We start from the raw sequence: 25,602 nt of genomic DNA, 5'->3' as shown, positions 1-25,602 counted from the left end.
ACGGGGTTTGAGATACGTTTTCTCTTGTTTGGTGGGTGTGTCAAACATGTCAGCCCAATCAGCAGCAACATGTATATAAACCACGCGGTATTAAAGAGAGAGCTGGCACAAAGTAATTAACATCAAAATAAATTCACAAGAGCAAGTATGTTGTTTGCACGTTTATTTACATTAAAGGCAAAATAACTGAAATAATAAGAGCACAAGTATAGATCTGGAACTTCTTTAAGTCTGTCTAAATATCATTTAGTAATTGCAATGTCTTCTGGTCCATCCTTTCCTTAGGAAGGTGTGCTAGACACTGATTAATGTAAGATAAAAATACTATACATATTTATATATTTTGCTATTGTATTATGGAGTGACACTTTCATAAACTTCTATACTCTTCTGATTATATAATGGTAAATATTACAATATCATAGCACAACAACAGTGATCAGCAATAATGATAAGCCTAATACTCACAATAAAAATAATAAGGTCATATAGATCATAACACAGTCTTGGAGGTAAGAAGTGGATTGTCCTTCACCTGAAATGTTTGTCTTTTCATCCTGAAATGCGAGGCAAATGTTGGATCACAATAATTAGGAACCACAGTTTCCACAAATCCCTTCACTCGATTGGGATGTTCTCTTTTATTCTGGATGGCAAGGGCAGTGACTGTGATCTATATGACCTTATTCTTTTTATTGTGAGTATTAGGCTTATCATTATTGCTGATCACTGTTGTTGTGCTATGATATTGTAATATTTACCATTATATAATCAGAGGAGTATAGAAAGTGCAACAGAAAAATGACGGTATAAAAATGTAGTTCAAACTGGAAACCGTAGCAAAAAGTTGCGCACCGGTTTGAGCTTGAACTTGCCCCAGCATTGAGTGTGTTCGATAAGGGAGTAATACAAAATGTGCAGTTCTGGGGGACAGTGCTCTTAATTATTAATTTAATATTAAACACTCTTAAATAATCTCCAACCTGAAATTAATTTTGTTTGTTTATATCTTTAAAACACATTATTTTATGTAAATATTACAGTGGCACACTCTCAAACAATGATTGTAATGGCTGTTCACATAATGATAAACATTACATTTTAAAAATCTCTCCAGTAAAATGTATGCATTTTTTTTTTTTTTTATGTGCCTATCTCATACTCAAAGCACTACTCGCACGGTCGCACCACAAGTATAACCACAAAGAGGAACTGTTGGAATCACTTCAGATCAGTTTTATCCAGCAATAATGAACGTTATACTGACAGCAAATGACTTTAAATTGTACATTATGGTTAAGTTCACAGAACCTAAGCACGATTATGTTATAGTCCGTTGATGCTAATTGAATAAATTATATATATATATATATATATATACACACAGGTGCATCTCAATAAATTAGAATGTCGTGGAAAAGTTCATTTATTTCAGTAATTCAACTCAAATTGTGAAACTCGTGTATTAAATAAATTCACTGCACACAGACTGAAGTAGTTTAAGTCTTTGGTTCTTTTAGTAGAATATATTAGCACACACACCATGCATTTGGCAATTAAATTAATTTTGCTAACGTTCTCTCCATTAAAGACTCACGACTGGCAGATCAGCAGTGTTTCCTTTATATGAAATTAAATTAAATTATATCTTAAGAGGATGGTAAATGTGGCAAGATGATTGACAGGCATATTGACTGCCCTTGACTTATCTATGTCATGAGTCTGTGCCCTGCGTTTCTCCCTCTCTCCTCCAGAGGGCGCCATATCCCAGACTCCATTCCCCAAACCCCATACACACTGTTCCCCACTGATGTCGTATTTAACATTTACACAAACTGAGTAATTACAACTTTTTAAATGATTTTTTCCAAGTAATGTTTATGCTTTTGGAAATGGATCTTTACTACCCCTAACCAGGCTTATTATTTAGCCACAAAGTATGTGCTTTCTGCAAGTGTAATTGTTTAGTTTATTTTTTATTTTATTTTTTTTAATTATTATTATTCATATCGGAGTTGACGGCCGAAGTTAAATGAAGATGAATGTTTAATACTGTGTGTAAAAAATCCCACCTTATCATACCTTGTTTTTCCAAGTAATGTTCATGCTTTTGGAAATTGATTTTTCCTACCCCTAATCAGGCTTATTATTTTGCATTTTAGGCTAATTTTGACCACAAAGTTTGTGCTTTCTGCAAGTGTAATTGTTTAGTTAATTTTTTTATTATTATTTTTTTAATTATTATTATTCATATCGGAGTTGACGGCGGAAGTTAAATGAAGATGAATGTTTAATACTGTGTGTAAAAAAAAAAATCCCACCTTATCATACCTTGTTATAAAGTGCACACAAACAGTATTACTTTGTTTTAACATGCATATAGTTAGTATTTGACTACCTTGAAACCAATAACGCTGTGTCTCTATTGATAATTGACGATAGTAGCGCTCTCGCTCTGCTCTAGTCCAAGCATAGACTGTATAAAACTCAAGTGGCCACGCCCTTAATTATGCAGAACTTTAAGGCTTAATATAATTTAAACAGATGAGTTATAAAAAAATTCACCCCCCTTACAGTTGTCTTGAATGGCAAAATTAGCTATATAGACCAAAATCATTTTTTGAACCAGGCTGTAAACGTTTTTTACTGCTGTAAAGTTGGGCATTTTAACATGGGGAGTCTATGGGATTGACTCCCTTTTGCAGCCAGCCTCTAGCGGCCAGTTGATGAATTACAGTTTAAGTCACTTCCTTGTTGGCTTCACGAGAGAGAGCGGGAGGTTGCCGCTTGAGTCCAAGACAAGTTCTTCATGTCCAAAGTAGCGGCGCGCAACTAGTAATCAGTATATAGCTCACAGTGTCCTCTGCTGGTGAAAGTAATCGTTGTTTTGAACGTGCTGTAAAACGGGGACATTTCCGGGGACAGCTCCAGTCGGGGACAGGAAACCGAAAACCGGGACTGTCCCCAGAAAACGGGGACGTCTGGTCACCCTACCCTGATGTGAATGAAAATGATCGCTGTGAGACGATTGAACAAGGCTTGAGTGAGGGCGCAGGCGCAGCCTCCGCCGTGTTGCCAGATCAAGTTATAATAAGCGTCTTGGACTTGTCTTTTCCACTTAATTTGACATTATAGAATAAAGTGGGAAGTTGCAGTGTACGGTTAGCAAAATCTTTAGCTTGTCTTATTTACAAAAAAAAAAAAAACTAATTTCGTTTTTTTTTTTTTTTCAGTTTTAATTTGTTTTCATATAAATATCTGGCAACACTGCATCGCCGGCATGACTGGATACCACATTCGGTAAGGCAAACGAAAAAAAAACACTTTTTTTCTGTCAGAAACATTCAACGCTATCAAAAACAGTAGCATTTAACACTAGTACACATCTGTAGAACAAGGTTACAGAATTAAATGAAATATGCAAACACTAGTCATGAAAAAGTCTATGCTATTTCATTCAGGATAGTAGTTCAGTTTTCACAAAGTCATGCTAGAAACATTAATAAGAGCACTATAGCAAAAGTTATCATCTATATAGCAATGGCTATTAATGAAAACAATAACAGCAATATGCATTGTTGCATGAATAACAAACAACTGATAAAATTATCCACCTGACCTATAGTTAAGTATTAACATATTTTGATGCAATTCGATATAATTTAACAATGCTCATCCCTCCAATACAGAGAAAACATCTTTCACAAATATCTACATGTCTGTCTCTTTTAGAGTGTATAGTGTATATAATGAGATGTATGTGTAGGGGTTTTTATAGCACAATTCTTAACCCCACCCCAGACCTCACTCATTTTCAAACCCTGGTTATGGCCATGCGTACTGTAGTGCACTGCATAGTGTGAGTATGCGTGGGTGCGCTGTACTGTAGTGCACTGCATAGTGTGAGTATGCGTGGGTGCGCTGTACTGTAGTGCACTGCATAGTGTGAGTATGCGTGGGTGCGCTGTACTGTAGTGCACTGCATAGTGTGAGTATGCGTGGGTGCGCTGTACTGTAGTGCACTGCATAGTGTGAGTATGCGTGGGTGCGCTGTACTGTAGTGCACTGCATAGTGTGAGTATGCGTGGGTGCGCTGTACTGTAGTCAGTGCAGAAATCACAGCGCCCTCTGCTGGTCTGCTACAACAAACTACTCTGCTAAATTATTTGTATGACAGTATGACATGTTTAATAAACATACTACGAATTTTAAAAACCAGGTGCACCTTTTATTATTACCCCTGTTTAGCGGTGTGTGTGTAACAGGGTCAAAAAGGTGTTTCCACTTGCTACACTAATTTTCATGTATGGTCCCTTTAATTGCACTCTACCTGCACGCTCCACCCAGATAATGAACTAGTTCCGGTAGGGTCATTTAGATTCGCGCCAGCCGAGAGTGACTGGCTGCGGTGAGTGAGTGCTCCATGATAAAAGTATATTGTACTAATTGTATAACCATCTTATGGACTAATATTGATAAATACGTGTGTTTAAATGAATACTGTATGATTTGTGTTCATGCTACATTATATTTGTGGTAACATCAAGTTTGTTCACCTTATTATAGAGCATGCACGAGGGTGATTTGCGAATCTGATCACCGCTGTTTAATATGTTGTCAACAGGTACATATTTCTCAATTGTGTTGTTGTATAACTGTTTATATAAATGTTAGTAATTTAGATTCGCGCCAGCCGAGAGGGTGACTGGCTGCGAGCATGCACGAGGGTGATTTGCGAATCTGATCACCGCTGTTTAATATGTTGTCAACAGGTACATATTTCTCAATTGTGTTGTTGTATAACTGTTTATATAAATGCTAGTAATTTAGATTCGCGCCAGCCGAGAGGGTGACTGGCTGCGAGCATGCACGAGGGTGATTTGCGAATCTGATCACCGCTGTTTAATATGTTGTCAACAGAATAAAAGTCTGTCTTCAAGCGCGAATTGGTATCCATCCTGAGTTTTACACAACACAACGCAGAGACAACCCCGTTACAATGGTGCCGTGACCGTGACTCTGGAAGCAGCGTGCTGAAACGACTGATCTGAGATTTCCAGAGGAGTTCGTGCCGTGGGTGACGAGAGAGTTTTCGCGTCGGAGCTGTTTGGCGCAATATCGCTTTTGTCCACAAGGAGGAGTAAAGGAACACGTTTCACCGTTGAGAGGAGCAAAGTTCTGAACTTTGGACTGAGAACATTTTGAGAACTGAAGATTTTTTTTGTTATCTGAGTTTCTTATCAAGAAAAGGAGTGTATATTTTTTTCATTTGGATAATCATTTTTTTGTTCAACATTGGTATTGTCAATATAGGATATGGAGTCAGAGAACAGTTTTGGTAGAGGTAGAGGTCTCTTCATGTTTTCTCCTATGCCATCAGTTGGGAGAGGCAGACTTGATTATACTCCTGTCACATTGACTCCAATGTCTGCCTTAGAGGCTGTTCAATATGTAAATGATTATTCAAGTCCTCGACCACCTCAGTTTAGTGAAGGTGGACTGAAACAACCAAGTCTGAGAGGGGATGAGTCGATGGAATTAATAATGGGAATGGTAGAACGAATGGGACGCTCTATGGGGGAGAGCATTGCTTCCTGTTTAGAGTCTAAAATGTGTAGTTCAAGTAATGCGGACTCATCTGTCTTGAACAGAGTTCTAAAATCTGAAATCAAAGAACCTGTTTGTTTTAGGGGTGATCGGGCTGATCCATACACAATACATGAGTGGGAAGCCATAGTGCTGTCATATTTGCGCAAAATAGGGATGCCAGTCGAAGAACAAGCTGATGAAGTCATGAGTAGGCTTATGGGCCGGGCACGGGAAGTTGTGAGGGTGGGCTTGCGCAGTAACCCCTCTATTGATTTGTCCAAAAGTCCAAGTCCTATTTTTGATTTGCTGAAACAACACTTCAGTGACACAGCTTTTTCTAGCATGCCATTAGCTGATTTTTATAGCACAAGACGCGCATCTCCTTCCCCATCAAGCGGATGCTCTTGCTGCGTTGGGTGAAAATGCTTATTTTTCAACTATGGACCTCACATCTGGCTACTATAATGTAGAAGTTCATGAAGATGACCGGAAATACACAGCGTTTACATCACCTTTTGGGTTATACGAATATAATCGTTTACCGCAGGGGCTGTGTAACAGTCCGGCCACTTTCATGCGGATGATGTTGACGATATTCGGGGATCAGAATTTCAACAGCCTATTATGTTATCTGGATGATGTCCTGGTGTTTGCACCCACCAAAGAGTTGGCGTTAGAGCGTCTGGAAATTGTGTTTAAGCGTTTGAAGGCTCATAACCTCAAGCTTGCTCCGAAGAAATGTCATCTCTTGCGGAGTTCTGTGAAACTTTTAGGTCACATCATCAGTGCGGACGGTATTGCTACCGATCCTGAAAAAGTCCACGCCATCGCTTCTGTCAGTGAGGATGATCCTATGGTTGAAGGTACTGATGTCCCCTGCCGGCAGAAATTAAGATCTTTTCTGGGTATGGTAGTGTTTTACCAGCAGTGCATTGAAGATTGTTCAGCTATTGCCAAACCATTGTTCAAACTTACTACTGGAACAAAGGCTCCACGTGGAAAACGGAAGCGTCAAATGTATCAGAGAGAGTTGTCTTCTTCAGATTGGACTGAGGAATCTAGGCAAGCTTTTGTACAAATGAAGAAAGCCTTGCTTGAAAAAGTCGTGTTGTCCCATCCAAATTTTGATGAGCCATTCTTGCTTTCAGTGGATGTGTCAAGTAATGGACTCGGGGCAGTTTTGTCCCAGCTTCCTGCTGGTGGAACAGTAGCTAGGCCGGTTGCTTTCGCAAGCAAGTCACTCAGTCACGATACCCTGCGCATAGATTGGAGTTTTTCGCCATGAAATGGGCTATCTGTGACAAATTTCATCATTGGCTCAGGGGTCAGAAATTTACTGTCTGGACAGACAACAACCCATTAACGTATATTCTGTCCAAAGCTAAATTGGATGCATGCGAACACAGATGGGTTGCTAAACTAGCACCATACCAGTTTGATATTAAGTATGTTCCTGGTCCAAAAAACGTAGTTGCTGATGCCCTGAGCCGAGAGCCCTTTGTGCACCCTAGTGTACTCCATCGTCTGACGAGAGTTCCTTATGATAAATTGCTGGCAGAGGCTGAAGCTGTAAAAAGACCATATCCAAGATGTCTTTCGCTGGTCTACTCACCCCTTTGACAGTACTCCTGATACTGGAGGAGTGGCCGTTGCCTGCCATACAGTTAAAGTCTCCTTACCTGGCACAATGTCAAAGCAGGAAGTGGAGTCTGTTCTGCACTCTTGTAGGCATAGCGATGAAAACATCAAGTCACATGCCTTCTTGCTGCCTCACCTTCCACAAGCAATAATGCCATCGGAATCACCAGACTTTGATGTGCTGTCCCATAAACATCTAATTAAGGAACAACAGGAAGATAATATCTTGAGCAGGGTGATTTGCTTTGTCGAAAGAAGACAGAGACCAAATAGGAGGGAGCGAATGAATGAGCCAGCAGCTTTCCCAGTGCGTATCCACTCTGATAGAGGAGCCAACTTTGAGAGTGCCCTGATCGCTGAGCTGTTGAATGTCTCTGGAGTCCAAAAGTCGAGAACAACTCCCTGTCATCCGATGGGTAACGGAGCATGTGAGAGGATGAACAGGATGCTGGGCAATATGATACGTGCTCTGCCAGCAAAGACCAAGAACAACACAGCTACCTTCTGATGGCACAAATGATGCAGACATGGATGATGTGGCGGAAGCTACAGATGTTCTTGAGACTATACAAGCCTTGGATACGGCTCAGTCTAATGAATTGGAGCATGATGTGATTGACAGCTCTGATACAACAACCCAGCTGAGAACTGAGGGTTATGATGATGTTGAGGGTATGGACAGGAGTGTACCTGAATCCATTGCAGATCAAGTTGAATTATTTGCTCCTGTTTCCTTGACTGCTGCGATGCTTAATGGTGGTCGCCTTGTAGAAGCTAATTCAGTGTCTAATATAAGTGTTGATAACTTTCCTGCTAAACGTTCACTAAGTCGTGTGAGATCCAGAGCTGGTAGACTGTTTAAACCAGTTACGAGATTGATTGAGATAATGAACCAGCAAAAAGTTCTGGGGTAAACATGATTTATGTTGCTTGAGTTTTATATGGTATCTCATATTTTTCTTTCTTTTTTTTTCTCTATGGTATACATTTTGCTCTATTGGTTAATGCAAATGATACTGTAATTGTTTATAGTGGTGTGTTTTGGTCCCTTTAATTGCACTCTACCTGCACGCTCCACCCAGATAATGAACTAGTTCCGGTAGGGTCATTTAGATTCGCGCCAGCCGAGAGGGTGACTGCTGCGGTGAGTGAGTGCTCCGTGATAAAAGTATAGTGTACTAATTGTATAACCGTCTTATGGACTAATATTGATAAATACGTGCGTTTAAATGAATACTGTATTTGTGTTCATGCTACATTATATTTGTGGTAACATCAAGTTTGTTCACCTTATTATAGAGCATGCACGAGGGTGATTTGCGAATCTGATCACCGCTGTTTAATATGTTGTCAACAGGTACATATTTCTCAATTGTGTTGTTGTATAACTGTTTATATAAATGTTAGTAATTTAGATTCGCGCCAGCCGAGAGGGTGACTGGTTGCGAGCATGCACGAGGGTGATTTGCGAATCTGATCACCGCTGTTTAATATGTTGTCAACAGGTACATATTTCTCAATTGTGTTGTTGTATAACTGTTTATATAAATGTTAGTAATTTAGATTCGCGCCAGCCGAGAGGGTGACTGGTTGCGAGCATGCACGAGGGTGATTTGCGAATCTGATCACTGCTGTTTAATATGTTGTCAACAGAATAAAAGTCTGTCTTCAAGCGCGAATTGGTATCCATCCTGAGTTTTACACAACGCAGAGACAACCCCGTTACATATGTGTGTGTTTATGTGACCTGATACCCGGATGTTGATCGGCGCGGCGTCAGTGCGCAGCTGCAGGCCGGACTTACTGAGGTGAGCAAAACAAGCTCAAACATTTGCAAACATACACAACATATATCGCGCTAACAGCAACATACAAACGTATACATGTGAAATAATCTGTTAGAGTCATGTTTGAAGGCTGTCTTTGTAATTCCGCTAACGTATCTTCAGTTCTGCATTTAGTTTTGATCTCTTCATCTGTTTACCATCGATATCCGCTGAATAATTAAATGTGTAGAAGACTCACATACATTTTCGTGGCCTGAAATTATCCAAGTAACCCTTTTCTAGTTGTTTTAAGTGATACCAAAGCATATTTGTCTGTGCGTTTGAACGTTTGTGTGTGAATGCGCCATAATTAGCATGCTAGCTTGGTAAGTTCAAGCAGAAAGATAAATAAATCAGCTTTATGGCAAAACCCGACAGTTCATTTCGTGTAGTACACTGGTCTTTGAAGTACACTAGAGAACTAATATCGTAGTATGGTCATCGTTCAGTGCCGTGATGTATGTATCTGGTTATTTTTACCATTTGCCATCAGTGTGATGTTGTGCATTGGGTTTGTGTAAGAAAGTTTGCAAGTATTAACACAAAAACAGTAGAATAAAATCTTTACTGCTTCATTACCTGGCTTGATGCAAATATTTTCATGGCATGCATACAGGGCATATACTGCGTCTATCAATAAAACAGTGCAGTTAACCACAGAGCTATAATGTGATGTGTGTGTCATGTCACAGGAACAGGAAAGGAGCAGCAGTTCATGGAAGACACCATAAGTCACCATAAGACAGGAGACAGCAGTCATCAGGAGGTGGGCAATGCTTTTGTTGGGTTTAACATTGTACATACTCGAGAAAACATCCATTAGCTGCATATGTGCATGCAAACATCTGACGAGCAGTTTGTTTTTATTACAGGACTCTGAAGACAGCGCAAAAGGTTAGTAATTTGCTTTTGTGTTTGATTTGGGTAAGTGAAGTTTGATTAAAATGACTGGATCGTAGGCTTGCCACGATAGACGGTGCTGACGGTGATACCGTTGTTAAGCCGCAACAAAGCCGTCACTTGCCCACCGCAGCACCGACCCCCACCGTTGTTTTGATTTTTTATAGTAATAAAAATCATTTCGTTCAGTAAAAGAACAGACACTACCGTTAAAAACTGAATGCGGCTGCTCAATGCAGCGTGCCGAACGACAGTCGCATCACAGATCAGATTTAATTTCTCCAGTGAGGAGAGTGAGTCGAGCTGACTGACAAGAAGAGTGAGGTGAGACAGACAAGACGATCACGGATGATTTAGTTTCGAAACGAAATGCAAAAGCACCTGTTTGGTAGGGGTGTGCGATATTAACAAAAAATAATATCTCAATATTTGCTGGGATTTTATCGATAACGATAATTAGACGATATTTTGCTGAGTGTGTTATTGTGCTGGTATCTTAAGGACTGCCATGGACAGCTGACTTGACATTCTTCATATTCTGTGCAGTGGTCAGTTCACACTGATAGAAATCAATATTTTTACATTTTATGGGCATTTTGACCTTTATAAAGCCTTTTTTTTTCTAAAAGTGTCCATTATCTTTTGAATACTGATATTTGAAATTATTTAAATAATAAAAGATACTCTGAATGTGAAATTAAAACCGCCAGTAGGTGGCAGCAAGTCACTGTTAATAAGTCAATGCGATTGAACCGAATCATTTAAACGATTAATTCAATCAGGAACAAAACTGTGTCATGTTGCTCAGAGACGCAAAACAGCGCTGTGGTTGTTTGGAATTATTTTTTGTTGTCAAAATAGCGCAAAAACAGGAAATATGGTGTCTAAAGCGTAAGTCTCTTAATTAACTTCTTGTTTATTGAACTGTTGTAAAAAAAATCAGTATCACAGTTGTAATCATTGTCATTTTTGGAGAAAAAAAAACGGCACTCTTTGTGTGAAATTGATTAACTAGGCTATTTGAAGTGGTATAAATATATACATTTTCTGCCCCCATGTCTTGAATTTGTGATCATTCTAAATGTGTTGTAATAGACTGCACTCTAAATGCGTGCGCGCTCTAGTCTAGACTTCATGTATGTGTGCACTCTGTAGGGGTGTTTTGAAAGTTTTTTGCAAAATATTCAATGTCAAATCGCACATCGTTAAAACAACAATTACGATATTATCGCAAACGATATATATCACACACCCCTATAACAAAGGCTATATCACAAATAAAGGCAGCTATTACTGTTTTTGGTATTGACATTTTCAAGTTAGGCTACTTGTCCAATTGGGCAAGTAAATTTCTCTTTCACTTGCCCGTCCAAAACATTCACTTGTCCCGAACAAGCGGACAAGCATTAATGCCGAGCCCTGCACTTTAAAGTGGATGAATTAGTGTCGCTGAAGAAAAATCTAGATAAACTAGTCAAAAACACCAAACTCTGAACTGAAAAGTGTAGAGGCGTCCAAAATACAGTTGCCGCGATAGACGGTGTTTTAGGTTATACCGGTGTTAAGCCGCAACACCGGTTACGTCATTTGCCTACCGTGGCACCGCCATTTGATTTTTTTGTCTTTTTGATTTTTTTATAGTAACAAAAATCATTTAGCCTTGTTCAGTTAGAGGACAGACACTTTTAAAAACTAAACGCTCAATGCTCCGTGCCGAACCGTGTGCGAACGACAGTGCTCCACGGAGCAGGAGTCAGATTTTATTTATTACGTGAGGAGAGTGAGTCGAGCTGACTGACAAGAAGAGTGAGGTGAGACAGACAAGACGATCACGGATGATTTAGTTTCGAAACGAAATGCAAAAGCACCTGTTTGGTAGGGGTGTGCGATATTAACAAAAAATAATATCTCAATATTTGCTGGGATTTTATCGATAACGATAATTAGACGATATTTTGCTGAGTGTGTTATTGTGCTGGTATCTTAAGGACTGCCATGGACAGCTGACTTGACATTCTTCATATTCTGTGCAGTGGTCAGTTCACACTGATAGAAATCAATATTTTTACATTTTATGGGCATTTTGACCTTTATAAAGCCTTTTTTTTTCTAAAAGTGTCCATTATCTTTTGAATACTGATATTTGAAATTATTTAAATAATAAAAGATACTCTGAATGTGAAATTAAAACCGCCAGTAGGTGGCAGCAAGTCACTGTTAATAAGTCAATGCGATTGAACCGAATCATTTAAACGATTAATTCAATCAGGAACAAAACTGTGTCATGTTGCTCAGAGACGCAAAACAGCGCTGTGGTTGTTTGGAATTATTTTTTGTTGTCAAAATAGCGCAAAAACAGGAAATATGGTGTCTAAAGCGTAAGTCTCTTAATTAACTTCTTGTTTATTGAACTGTTGTAAAAAAAATCAGTATCACAGTTGTAATCATTGTCATTTTTGGAGAAAAAAAAACGGCACTCTTTGTGTGAAATTGATTAACTAGGCTATTTGAAGTGGTATAAATATATACATTTTCTGCCCCCATGTCTTGAATTTGTGATCATTCTAAATGTGTTGTAATAGACTGCACTCTAAATGTGCGCGCGCACTAGTGTAGACTTCACGTAATGTATGCATGCACTCTGTAGGGGTGTTTTGAAAGTTTTTTGCAAAATACTCGATAATGTCAAATCTCACATCGTTAGAACAACAATTACGATATTATCGCAAACGATATATATCGCACACCCCTACTGTTTGGCAATATTTAGGATTTTGAAAAGCCTGCTGATTTTGCCGTTTATCTAAGGTGATTTTGGAAGTTTTTTTAAACATTCGTTTCTTATTTAATTGGTTCCACATTGTTTGCTGATTTTTACTTTATTTAAACTTTGTGTCATTTATTTATTTTATTTGACATCAAGGTGTATGCCATGCCTCCAGGCTTTCTTACTCGTTTTGCTAATAAACGTTCTACGTTTCTTATTTATTTGGTTATATATTATACATGTTTACTTGTTTCCAGTTTTGTACATATAAACTTTATGTAAGTTATTTGTTATTTTATATTAGGCATAGCCTGCCCTATAGCATGGTGTATATGTTAATAAAAGTTCTATGTTTTATATATACGCTAAAGTGAGTTTGACTTTGTATTTTGTTGTTGCATTCAAGCAATTGACACCTAACTGCCGCTAATTCGAAAGTGAAAGTAAAATGCGCACGGCGCTTTTAAGCTATTTAAAAGTGAGGAAAATTCAAACGAACTAAAAACGAACAATTGCTTTACTCCGAATTGCCGCTATTTGAAAGTGAAAGTAAAATTTTGCTTTTACAAGCTCTTTAAAAGCGAAGGAAAGCGAGGAAAAGAGGGGACGCCACCGCGGTGATACCGGTATTACCAGTGTTGTTACACGTCGATTAACCGGTGGGAAAATTTCCTCACCGTCACAACCCTACTGGATTGCTCATTATGTTCTAAACTGCCGTCAGGCAGTGAAACCACCGGAGTGTTCGAGCTGTCATCGATCTTACTATTCCCTACCAGCAGAGGGCATCACTGTCTGACATCCAAAAAACTGACCTAAGATCACCTGATTTGAAGTGTATCAGTCACATGGGATTTGTTTTTAAGATATGTGTTATCTGCAATGTTTATGGTCTTTTTTTGGGCAGGATTAGCAATATATTGAAATCGTTAAGGTGGGTGTGTCGGCTGCACACTGCCGACACAGGTAACTGATCCAACACAAAGTATATTTCTTTATGTACGTAATTATATGTAATATATTTAAACATGATCATATAGCCTATCTGGTATTAGTATCAGAAATTGATTTGAATAGGCTTTACAATGAATAATACAATACAAGTTTCTGTTACTACAGGGTTTCCCATACATTGACTTGTTTGTGGCATCCCGCCACAATATCAACACTGACCGCCACAAATAGATTTTCCAAAAGGCTTTGACTTCGTTGAATAAACATGAGCTCTGCACGGTTCAAAGTCAAAGCGCGGCACGTGTTTTTATATGAATGTATCTTTTTTGAAGGAAACCGATTGTCTTCAGAAAAGTTTTGATGTCATTTTCATTTAATCTTTACTATAATGCCTGATAAAGCAGCGTTCATGAGCGCAGTGCTGTTTTGTGTACAGCCGTTACTGGGGAGACCGCTATTTCTGCCGCTCTTAAAGCGCCTCCTGCTGGCAGAGAATTAATTTGCACTTTCAATAAGCCCATCTGTTTTATATTTATATTATAAACATATATATTTTCCTCAGGGGAAGTGCCGCCACACATAGAGTGTAATACTGTGGGAAACACTGTACTATATTGGTCTGTGTTATATTGAAATTCAAAGTAGGGCTGCAAGATATTAGGAAAAAACTGACAATATTGCAATATTTTTTATAAATATGTGCATTTATACAGTATGAATGAATACAGGTATTTTCACCAGAGGAATAGCTTTATTTGGAAAGAATTAATCACTAGAGTTAGTGGGGTGATTTTGTTGCATCTGCATAGAAAAAAAAGTTTTTCACTATATAAATTAAATATAGATTAATCCTTGTTAAAGCTACAAGAGTTATTTGGCCAAGTGCAGTGATATGTTTTCTATTTGTCATTTGTTGTTTGATTAAAGTTAATGACATTGACAAGAGGGAGCGCAGTATAGGCTGCTGTCACTTTAAACCCTGTAAAACCATTTTTGATCATGTTGGAGTGTGTTGTCATTGCTGACATGTTTAATAAACAGTTCACTCAATGGTTTCGCCTCTTTAAAACTTTTTTTATCTTTTCTGTTTGCCTGAATATTTTTGGTTACTGAAAGTTGGTACATCACTTGTTTTTATCTAATTTCTGAGTTCTGTGTTGGTTTGGTTCAAGTTCTGAAAATTTTACTTAGATATGTTTATGAGTGAGCAGTCGCTGTTGTGCTTTATCAGGATGCATCACATCACTTCCTGCGTTTGTGCAGTGAGAGTTTAGTTCAGATTTCAGAAATGTTCTGCCTTTTATATAGAACTCATTTTAAGAAATGTTATTCATTGCAATGTTTTTTTTTTTTTTTAATTTGTTTCTTCTTAACCGCTCTGCTCCTTTTAGAATTGGGCTCATTTCCATCTCCTGCATCCCTTGTAACCCTTACCTCTGCTTCATTACGACCCGGTCCAGACGAAAAAAACTCCCCCTGTCCTGTTGTCGGGGGTTCGTCGGACCCCCCTGAGGGAGAGAACAATGCAAAGTGGACCACTGTGGCCAACGGACAGCCCTCCTCCGCGGTGTCCCAGCGCTACATGCCCCGTGAGGTGCCCCCGCGCTTCCGCAACCAACAGGAACCAAAAGTGCTACTGAAGAGGGGCCAGCCGCCACTGTCCTGCATGCTGCTGGGGGGCGGAAACGGAGGGGACACCATGCCCCAACTTCCCCTGCAGGAGCAAGCTGATGACTCAGGTGGGGCGAATGAAAAGAAAATTATTGGATACAGAATGGACTTAATAAAATGAATTAAACAGAGCTGTGTGGTTCTTTTATAATACTTAATAAATCTCCATGCAAGGGTTAGAATTTTGTGATTTTTCTTTACTGTCAATTTTGATCTGTTTAATGCATCCTTGTTGAACAAAAGTATAATCATGTGGTGGTGGTTGTTTTTTTTTTTTTTGTTGGCTTTTATTCTTTTTTGATGTGGTGTGTTTTTCTCTTCCAGATCCTACAGTAGATTCAGTTTCTCTGCACTCATCGTCTGACACCTCTGCCACTCCCACTTATGCAAATTACACATGGGGGCTGGGCTCAGGACGTCAACCCTCCGCTCAGGGAATGGACAAGGATAATTCTGATGTTGAGAAATGGTCAAGACCGGAAGACTCATGGAATAGTGATCAGACTCCACATTCTCCCAGTTCGGGGATGGATGAGTCTGACGGCCTGGGAAAGGACAGTTCTTCTCGACTCTCTGAATATGCAGAAGCCAATGCGATAGGAGGTGCGTCTTCACACTCTGAGAATAAAGAATCCATTAAAGGTGTCAATCAAGACTTCAATTCCAAGGTGCCGCTGCTTTCTGGAGACCAGGAGGGCACTCAAGGTCTAAATCCAAATTACAACCCCGATGAAGCAGCCTCCAGTCGAAATCTCTTATTCCACACTGCTTCTGAGGAATCTTCTCCCACACCCTTGAGTCCAGCCAGTGCACTGTACCAGACACTCTGCAAGAACGAAGAGCGCATTACAGGGGATTGGACAGAGCTTCAAGCTGGACCAAATGGTGGTGGAGATGATGGAGTCTCCAATAAGGAAGTGTGGGATACAGGAGAAGACCCTGTTGGGAAGAGCAGTGATGCAGTAGTTGGAAGTTCTGGTGATGGCACTGGCATCTCTCAGGAAGTGTTGGACAGAGACACGGTAGGTTCAAACAAACAGGCAGCTACAGGATGGACCTCAGACTCAGCGGCTGGAGCATCAAAAGAGGATGTGAGAGAGATCTCTGAGGTAAGCACAGATAGTTTACAGGACTCTTCAGTGTTTGCGAACAGCGTGGCATCAGAAGACGACAATCAGAAAGCAGATGATGATTGGAATGGATCTGAGGGAGAATTAACTGGCAGAGAACGCAATGAGGATGCCAAAAATCTGGTCCAAAGCCCCTCAAAATGTCAGGCCCTCCCCCCAGAGGAAGCCTTACAGACCATGATCAATCACACTAACCTGGATCCTAAAGTACTGTGCAACACAGGATGGGGCAAGACCCAGATCAAGCAGAATGCCGCCTGGGATTTTGAGGGTGACAGTGGGAATGTTGGCTGGGATGTAGAAGAGCACACCGCCCATAGTAAGGAAGGCTGGCGGGAAGCAGGTGACCTTTCCAGCTCCAAAATGCAGAAGCAGGAGGTTGGCCAGGTGGGAAGAGATCAAGGGTGGACCGGGCATGGAGAAACAAGCGTTGGGAATGGTCGCAAAGGAAGCGGTTGGGGAGAAGGCCAGGAGGTTGAAGATACTAGCAGGAAGGAAGGGACGGGGTGGAACCAGGGTGGTGGAAGTGAGTGGACTCCATTACCCGAGGGTGGAGGCTGGAATGAAGAGAGAGACAGTGACTGCAAGAATCAGGATGAAGGGTTATGGGGCAGCCCGGAAGGGTCGGGACAGCGGAGTGGTGGCTTGGGAGGCGGCAGTGTCAAACAGCACCAGGGATGGGGTGAGAAGCTTCTTCCATCACGGACACCAAACAAACAAGCAGCACTTAAGACCCAAAATCAACAACAGCAATCACAAACCCAGCAGCAAATGCCGGGATATCCAAAAGCCTTGCAGGATCAGGGTCGTCCAGGAGAGACAGACGACCAGGGTAAAGGGTCTGGGTGGACCTGTGGGCCCATCCCTCAGATGCCTTCTGTTGTAGAGCCGAGTGGGTGGGAGGAACCCTTGCCGCAGTCCATCAACCGGAAGATGGAAATCGACGACGGCACATCTGCATGGGGGGATCCGTCACGCTACAACAGCAGGGCCGTCAATCTGTGGGATAAGAACAGCTCACAGGACCAACAGCAGTCGTCTGGGAGACAGGCTGGAGCTCCATCTAAAACTTCTGGTAAGAAGGCGGCAGTGCATTTTGAAGTAGTTAAACCATTTCAAATCAGAAACATCCCATTCATCAACACATGTTCACATTCCAGTTCCTGCGACATGGGCACGCAGCAGTGGTCCCTCCGATTCGTCCATGGACAGCAGTACAGCTGCTTGGGGGAAATCGTTTGATGGTTGGGGGGAATCCAGTGAACCAGGGAAAGGAGAAGGATGGGGAAATGTGCATTCCCATTCTACTAAATGTGGTAAGAGCCTGTCTAAGTGCACATGCTCAAGGGTTGCCAAGTCTGTGGTTTTTGCAAGGAATTGGGCTACTTTTAAACCATTGGCAGGTTTTTTCCCTGTGGGTTAAAGGTTTGACATGTTGCACCAATTATGCTTGTATTGAAATATTTCATTCTACCTAATTTATATTCTACAAATGATAATACTGTACTTAATGAGACACTGTGTTCACAACTACTATTATACAGTGATTATTTGGGCTAGTTTTGGGGCAAGTCATTGAAATAGTTTTTATTGGCCAGTGGCTTGGTTTTGTTCTGCAGATCTGGCAACCCTGAGAACAACTGTAAGATGGGGTTTCTCAAATGGCTGCATGACTGACTAAAATTCTAATTGTTGATTATTTCCCTTGATATTGAAATTGTGATTACATTCAAATGTATTTACATTAAAATACTTTTTTGTTGTGGGTAAAAGCATGTTGTGTTTTTTTATATAGATTACACATCCAAACTGGTCCATAGAGCACTCTGTTAGAAATCAGTAAAATTGCCGGACATAATTGCATATTTTGTCACTAACATTATTTTGGTTTGGTGATTTGCTATGGCTGCATGACTGACTAAAATTCTAATTGTTGATTATGTCCCTTGATATTGAAATTGTGATTACATTCAAATGTATTTACATTAAAATACTTTTTTGTTGTGGGTAACAGCATGTTGTGTTTTTTTTATATAGATTACACATCCAAACTGGTCCATAGAGCACTCCGTTAGAAATCAGTAAAATTGCCGGACATAATTGCATATTTGGTCACTAACATTATTTTGGTTTGGTGATTTGCTATTGCATTTGCTATTGTAACCAATCGCACATGTTTGCAGAGTAGATGAACGGAAATGTTAAGCACTACAAAAATGTTGTAAATGGTAACATTTGATACAATGAGAGTAAATCTAAATATAATGCTGGTTAATTAAATCTTTTCACAATTAGGTAATCATGGCAGCCGTAATTGTGATTGTGTTGCCAATTAATTGTGGAACTTTTCAAGTGTCATTTGAGCTGATCTTCATATTTACTATTAAGGTTCAAAGTCTATGCAAGAGGGATGGGGTGAGGAAGGCTCGACTGTATCCCGACACTCCAGTTTGGAGGAAGAGGGTGGTGGCACTGGTGTTTGGGGCAGTCGGGGATCTCAAAGCAACCTGTCCACATACAACTCCGGGGGCTGGGGGCAAGGTCAGGGGGCCAGGAGACTCAACGCTAAGGTATGTTGGGAGCTCTTTTTTGATCTCCCTAAGGCTTTTTTACTTAGGGAAAACTTATCGACTCCTAAGTAACCCTTTGGTTTGTCCCCCAGAGCCCTCTTAAAGGCAACAGTGGGGACTCGTGGGCATCTCCTGTGACTCGGCAGTTCTCAAACATGAGTGTTATGGTAAGCTCTTCGTTACCACTTTGCTGATCTGCTCTTGTGTGTTGCTGCAGATGTGTAGAAATATGCTGTATGTGTTTTTCAGGATGAAGACTCCAGTATGGGTCACGATAGTAGGCACGATAGGAGAGGAATGAATGATGGTGAGATGCGGAGAGGCGGCAGGACTGGGGGAGCCTTCCGCTCACAGATGTCCAAAGAGACGCCATGCGGGGAGACCGGACCTTACCTGGACAAGGTACTGAGACGCATCCAATCACATCTTCACTGAAGGGCAAAGAGAGTCATATCTAATAACAAATATCCCATGGCATATAAAAGCAGAAACCCTCTCGAAAACGAAAAGCAGCTGGACTTATTCCAGCCCTGAGTGACCCTGGAGCAACCTGTGAGATCAGATTTACCTGATGCTACTCAATATCAAGTGCTTTTTTTTTTTGGTCATATTCGACAAGCGGTTTCACTCGAAAGTACGTCACCATACAGAAGTCCATTGCCGCTTCTGTTTCATGCCGGCTGTTCAAGGTCACAAGGGTGAAAGTTCATTGGTAGATTTTAATGGACTCGAACTAAAAACCCTCCAAAGCCCTAAGCTTTAGCTGTTGCTCTTCTTTGCTGTTATTTTGAAGGTTGGAGGTCATAGTATGTTTGGCGGTGGTGGGATTCCACCATTGAGAGGGATTCATCAGGCTGGTGTGCACCCCTTAAACCCTTCCCCTGGGATACGAGCACAAGTGCCTCATCAGTTCCTGCCGCCTCAGGTCAGTTCTTGGTTTTAACACTGATAAATGGATGTTTATTAGCTCACAGTCATATCATGGTTCCTCCGTTGTTCTGCAGGTTCCTGGGCCAATTCTAAAGCCAATGGCGCCCCCTAGTGGAGGCATGTTCCCTCCACAGCTTTCCCCCCAACACCTCGCCATGCTCGGTGGCATTCATCCACACATGCAACAGTTTCAACTAGTATGTATCACATTTAGCCCTATCATGTAAGGTGTTTAAAAAGTGTTGTTTTAATGTTTTATGTACATTCTCTATCTCAGGCCTGTCAGCTCCTATTGCAACAACAACAACAACAACAACAGCAGCAGCAGTTTCTGAATCAGAGGAAGTTTCCTCCTCCTGTGAGACAACAGCACGACCCACAGCAGGTACAGCATCCAAGTAACCGCACAGCGCCCCCTACTGACTAATATTCAAGACGAACATTTACTGGACTGAAGCAACTTAAGTTTACTAAGTTGTCCATTCATCATTAAAAAAAACAAAAACAAAAAAAAACAAAGTCATATTCAAATGTCAGCATCAAATATGATCATCAGGCTTTTGAGAAACATTTTTGTTTTTAATGACCTCTCAGTCAGGATTGTATAGCATTTCATCATATGTTTTGATCATCAATCTTACAATTGGTTTACATTACAAGCTATCAGAATTTCATTCTTTGTTTTTTGGCCACATAAATATACATACATATAAATATACATGTAAATAGCAGCAAGGGTAAAACTGTCTCTGAATAAAACTGAGCTGTTTTTTCCTCCATATTCTCACTATTACAAGCTATCAGAATTTCATTCTTTGTTTTTTGGCCACATAAATATACATACATATAAATATACATGTAAATATCAGCAAGGGTAAAACTGTCTCTGAATAAAACTGAGCTGTTTTTTCCTCCGTATTCTCACTATATCAGACTTTATGAGCCATAAAAGCCTGATATATCAAATATGATACAAAACACAAAATGCATTATGCTGACTTATTTAAAGATTTTGTTTAAGGGTTCATTAAATGGTTTCTATTTTAAAAAAAAATGAGTTTGACCAACTAGCAGTTAGCCAATAAGTAATCAGTCTTATTTTTGGATTTACGGTAACTTTGAGTAATCTATGCTTTTATGTATCTGAATTTCAAAAAATTATAACTAGTCTTAAAGAAAATTAGATGACTATCTTGTAGGGCTGGGCAAAAAAATTGTTTTTTTCGATTAATCGTTTTTTTAAATGACGTCGATTCGATATCGATTCTCAAAAGCCGCGAATCGATCTTTTCCGGGATTTATTTCAGCACACATTTAAAATAAGATCTGATTAACGTGAATCTTATCATTAGTCTTCTCCACTAGATGTCACCCTTATTTACCTTGCGCGATGTTACAACAGAAAGCCTGTCATTCATTCAGCGCTTATCATGGCCATACGCGTGATTCGCAAAAATTAAATTAATGTTTTATGCCTTCATCTGATTACCAGAAAAATTAAGAACATTTTATAGGGCCCTATTATTGTTATTATTAAAAAAGGACCCATACAAAAAAAAGTATAGGTTTAAAATACAGGCATGTGGTTCTTAATTTCTTTTTATTAATTCACCATTTGTAAACTGATGTTTACTGTTCATTTTTTAGAAATATCAATAGCATTTGTATTAAAACTATATTCACTGAATGTAATCAAAAAATCGAGAATCGAATCGAATCGAGAGCTTGCGAATCGAAATCGAATCGAATCAGGACATCTGAATCGATACCCCAGACCTACTATCTTGTAAGACCAGTCTTTTCATTGATTTTCTCTACTTGGCAAACTGGCAGATTTACACTTTTTATGCATAAGTCAACATAACATTACAATCAAGATGAAATCTCTAATAACAAGTCTTAATATCTTATTCTGTGTTTTTAGGTATATTAACTGGAATACAAATACTCATGCTTTGAAAGAACATTTTGAATGGACCAAGTTTGTTTCATTAACGTGTGTTTTCTTTGTAGCTGGCGCGGATCATGGCAATTCTGCAGCAGCAGCAGGGTGTTGGGCCCAAACTCTCGCCGCCCCCCATGGGAGGACACGTCCCCAAACACCCAGACGTGCATCTCCACCAGCTGGGCATGAACGCACACAAACAGTCTGATGGGCCAGTGCATGCAGCCATGGGAGGATCTGAGCTGCACAGCAAAGCTCCTGCTGCTTTCACAGGTGAGGACCCCACCTCCTCAAACACATGAATGAATGAATGAATGAATGAACGTCTTTAAAGGGTTAGTTCACCCAAAAATTAATCCTATAGACAGCAAGGTAACTACCACGTTCAAGGTCCAGAAAAGTACCAAGATGATCGACAAAGTAGTCCGTGTGACGTCACTGGTTCAACTGTAAAGTTACGAAGCTGCGAGAATACTCGACACGAGGGTGAGTAATTAATGACAGAATTTTCATTTTTGGGTGAACTATCCCTTTAACTGTTGAGCATATTTTATTGGAATTTGCTGCTTTAAATGATATTAGAGGATGGTTTTATTCAAAATGTAATTAAAGGAATTGATGAATGTTTGAGAAATTAATGTTTCATTCATTCAATGAATGAATGAAATAAATCTGTTCCCATGAAGAAACAAACTCATCTACATCTTGGATGGCCTGAGGATGAGTAGATTTTCATTTGTAAGTTTCATTTCAAGTCTAAGAGCTTCTAAAAAAGAGCTATGTTCTTATTTTGCTGTAAAGAAAATATTTTATGTAATTTTCTTTGTCATTGAAGTTTTATTGTTGATGATTTGAATTTATACTGCTCTGAAATTTGCCATGAAATAGCCTTTGCTGCTATGATGTTAAATAAAATAAACAAACAAATGAATCCCATAATGTGAATATATCAATTCTTTTTATTTTCAAATATAAATGTGAAAGAGCTTATATAATTGCTAATGCAATTTTTTATTTACTCAGAGTTTGCCATGAAATTGCCTGATATATCATTTCAAGTTTTGTGGATTCATTTGATTACCATGAATATATACGTTTCTGAATATATACTGTATATATATGTGTATATGTATATATATACACACACATTTATTATTAATAAAATCATAAAACACAGAATCCAGAAAAATGGACAGCACAACATTTTGGCAAAAACAACAAAACATTTCATAGCATTTTATCTGTTATTGTTCAAATGTTAGTATATTATATAAAAAAAAATAAGGTGTTACTAATTCAGTTGATTAGACATTCTTTTTGATTAGAAGAATTTAATGACTATTTGATGATTAAAAATGAAAAAAAAAACATGTAATTTGAGAAAATGAATGAAAGTAGCACTGATTGGATAGGTGTTGAGCTCTGTGTGTGTGTTCAGGGCCGGTCAAGCAGGCCAGCGGCTCCTCGTTCTCTCAGTACGATGTTTTGGGCGGCAGCTGGCACCGAAGCACAGGAGGGAAGGTCGACGCATCTCCTGTCAACCCCACCTGGCCTCCAGGTAACATTCACACCAGATCTTTAGTGATTTCGTTGTTTTGAATTACCTAATCTGTCTTGTCTTTGTTCACTATCAAAAGCTCAAATCTGATTCTTAGGCATAGCCACACTACTGTTAAAAAAACAGAATTTGAATTTATTTTTATTTTTTTTTTTTAAAGAATCAAAAATATGTTTAAGTCAGTAATATTGTGAAATATAATTATATTTTTAAATAGCTGGTCTCTATGTGAATATATTCTAAAATGTAATTTATTTCTGTGATCAAAGCTGAATTTTCAGCATCATTACTCCAGTCTTCAGTGTCACATAGGGATGTAACGGTTACCGGTTTGAAGATAAATCATGATAAAATTCCCCACGGTTAGGATTACCGTTTCATCTTTTAATTGTCATTAAAACCGTATTAGATTACTGCGATTTGAACAACTCGTGATAAATAAATACTGTCCAGTCTTAAGTAACAGTCTCACGTGTTTTTTTATGAAACTTTTTCCAAGCTTTATTTGAACATTTACATATATTTCAACATGCTATCAAACTGTTGTCAGTCAAGTTTTCATTTAAAATCCGAACATCGTTGGTAATGTTATTGTTTTAGTGATTATGCAAACAAAAGCTCATTTTATTTGTTGTTTGTTGATTTTTAAGTATAAAACTTGAAGTGATTTATGTGTCGGTACTTTTTTAACATCTCCAGCACATATTAACAATAACGTGATAATACTGATAACCGTGATAATTTTGGTCACTATAATCGTGATAAGAAATTTTCATACCGTTACAACCCTATGAATCATATTCACGTATAATTTCTAAGTGCAATCTGCACACTTTTCCTGATTTTCTGCACTGATTTTAGAAGAAGATTTGTGATTTAAGCATGATAAAATGAGTTAAATTGAGTAGAAGTACTACCTCCTTATGTGTAGCTAAATGCATAATTAAATTAACCAAAATACTATAATTAACACACAAATACTGGATTTGACAGAAATCTGCAGCATATGCTCAAATTCCATGTGGGCCTGGTTATCAGGGTTTAAAAAGATGAAAATTATCACTTCATATCAAAACAGAATAAAGAAATATTTGCTGATCACTAGTAATTACATTTGAAATGAATCTTTTTAGACAAGAGCGAGCACTTCCTGTGGAGGACTTTCAGGAGCAGTTTTCTAGGCAGATGAGGAGAGTGGTGATACTGTGTGACAGGTCTGCACTGAAGGACCAGGACCCGTGTCTTTTAGTATCATCACAACATCACTCTAAAATCCAGCGGGGTTTCAGTAACAGCAGGGGGTTAATATAAAAGAGCATTCCCCCAGCAGGCAGGCCTCTCTTCCCCAGCTGGGACTATCCTGACCCTGAGAGGAGAGCTCGGTTGAGCCTGAAGGGTCCCAGACGGTCAAATTCACTCATTTTTCCCACTGGGGTTTAAATAACAAGACTACTCTGTCTCTAGTCACACGCAAACAGCACTTAGTGTTATTGCGGCTAGTTGGCTAACTAGAGGGGCTTTTGTTGGGGGGCTAACGGGGGCTTTCTCTTGATTAGCCTATTTGTTAACAGCATTACGAGTTCTGTCATTTTCAGGGAAAGGAACCCCCACCCCATAGAAAAGGCTCTGAGAGTAAAAGAGGCATTTGGAAACCAGTAAGTTTAGAAGACAGAAGAGAATTCATGTTTTCCAGACCATTTCACCGGACTGAATAAGAGCTCACAGTGTTTGTGAGGTGAGTCTGTGTTATTTGCACCATTTAATAATGTGTGGCTATTTAGTGAAAGGACCTTTCAAAAATGATTTCATAATATCAACATTTTTGTGGGGTCTGCACACAAAAGTCCACTAGTGCAAAAGCTTCTTTGCATTTTTTCTGTATAATACAATTTGTATTCCTAGCACGACAGTTTGAGTAAAAAAATGTTAATGGACAGATTAACATGATTTTCAGATTATCTCTGTTTTTATTTTGACGGCAATAATTGAGCTGTTATGAATTTCTCAGGTTTGTGTAAAAAACCTGATCATGTTCTCGAGCATGAATTGAGAATGATCCAAAGGGCATTTTGTGCTTCAATGGAAGCAAGAACATCTGACTGTCTGTGCAAAGAGTTCACATGA

At 39.3% G+C, this 25,602-nt stretch overlaps 1 protein-coding gene across 1 annotated transcript in view; it reads left to right on the top strand.

Annotated features, from left to right (window-relative positions):
• Positions 1 to 4,388: 4,388 nt before the first annotated feature.
• LOC107655324 (trinucleotide repeat-containing gene 6B protein-like) overlaps positions 4,389 to 25,602 on the top strand; it is a 26,505-nt gene continuing 5,291 nt past the window's right edge. Inside the window, exons 1-15 of the mRNA XM_016442788.1 lie at positions 4,389 to 4,408; positions 8,881 to 9,035; positions 9,746 to 9,819; positions 9,926 to 9,947; positions 15,066 to 15,413; positions 15,670 to 17,550; positions 17,636 to 17,791; positions 18,864 to 19,045; positions 19,138 to 19,212; positions 19,295 to 19,447; positions 19,839 to 19,970; positions 20,050 to 20,172; positions 20,253 to 20,360; positions 21,989 to 22,193; positions 23,359 to 23,478. Coding sequence (XP_016298274.1) covers positions 9,769 to 9,819; positions 9,926 to 9,947; positions 15,066 to 15,413; positions 15,670 to 17,550; positions 17,636 to 17,791; positions 18,864 to 19,045; positions 19,138 to 19,212; positions 19,295 to 19,447; positions 19,839 to 19,970; positions 20,050 to 20,172; positions 20,253 to 20,360; positions 21,989 to 22,193; positions 23,359 to 23,478 — 3,556 coding nt within the window. The 5' untranslated portion in view covers positions 4,389 to 4,408; positions 8,881 to 9,035; positions 9,746 to 9,768. The remainder of the gene's footprint in view (positions 4,409 to 8,880; positions 9,036 to 9,745; positions 9,820 to 9,925; positions 9,948 to 15,065; positions 15,414 to 15,669; positions 17,551 to 17,635; positions 17,792 to 18,863; positions 19,046 to 19,137; positions 19,213 to 19,294; positions 19,448 to 19,838; positions 19,971 to 20,049; positions 20,173 to 20,252; positions 20,361 to 21,988; positions 22,194 to 23,358; positions 23,479 to 25,602) is intronic.

The sequence above is a fragment of the Sinocyclocheilus anshuiensis genome, unplaced genomic scaffold (assembly GCF_001515605.1).
Source record: "Sinocyclocheilus anshuiensis isolate Anshui unplaced genomic scaffold, SAMN03320099.WGS_v1.1 scaffold3418, whole genome shotgun sequence".
Lineage (NCBI taxonomy): Eukaryota > Metazoa > Chordata > Actinopteri > Cypriniformes > Cyprinidae > Sinocyclocheilus > Sinocyclocheilus anshuiensis.
This window is presented reverse-complemented; position numbering and strand designations above follow the sequence as displayed.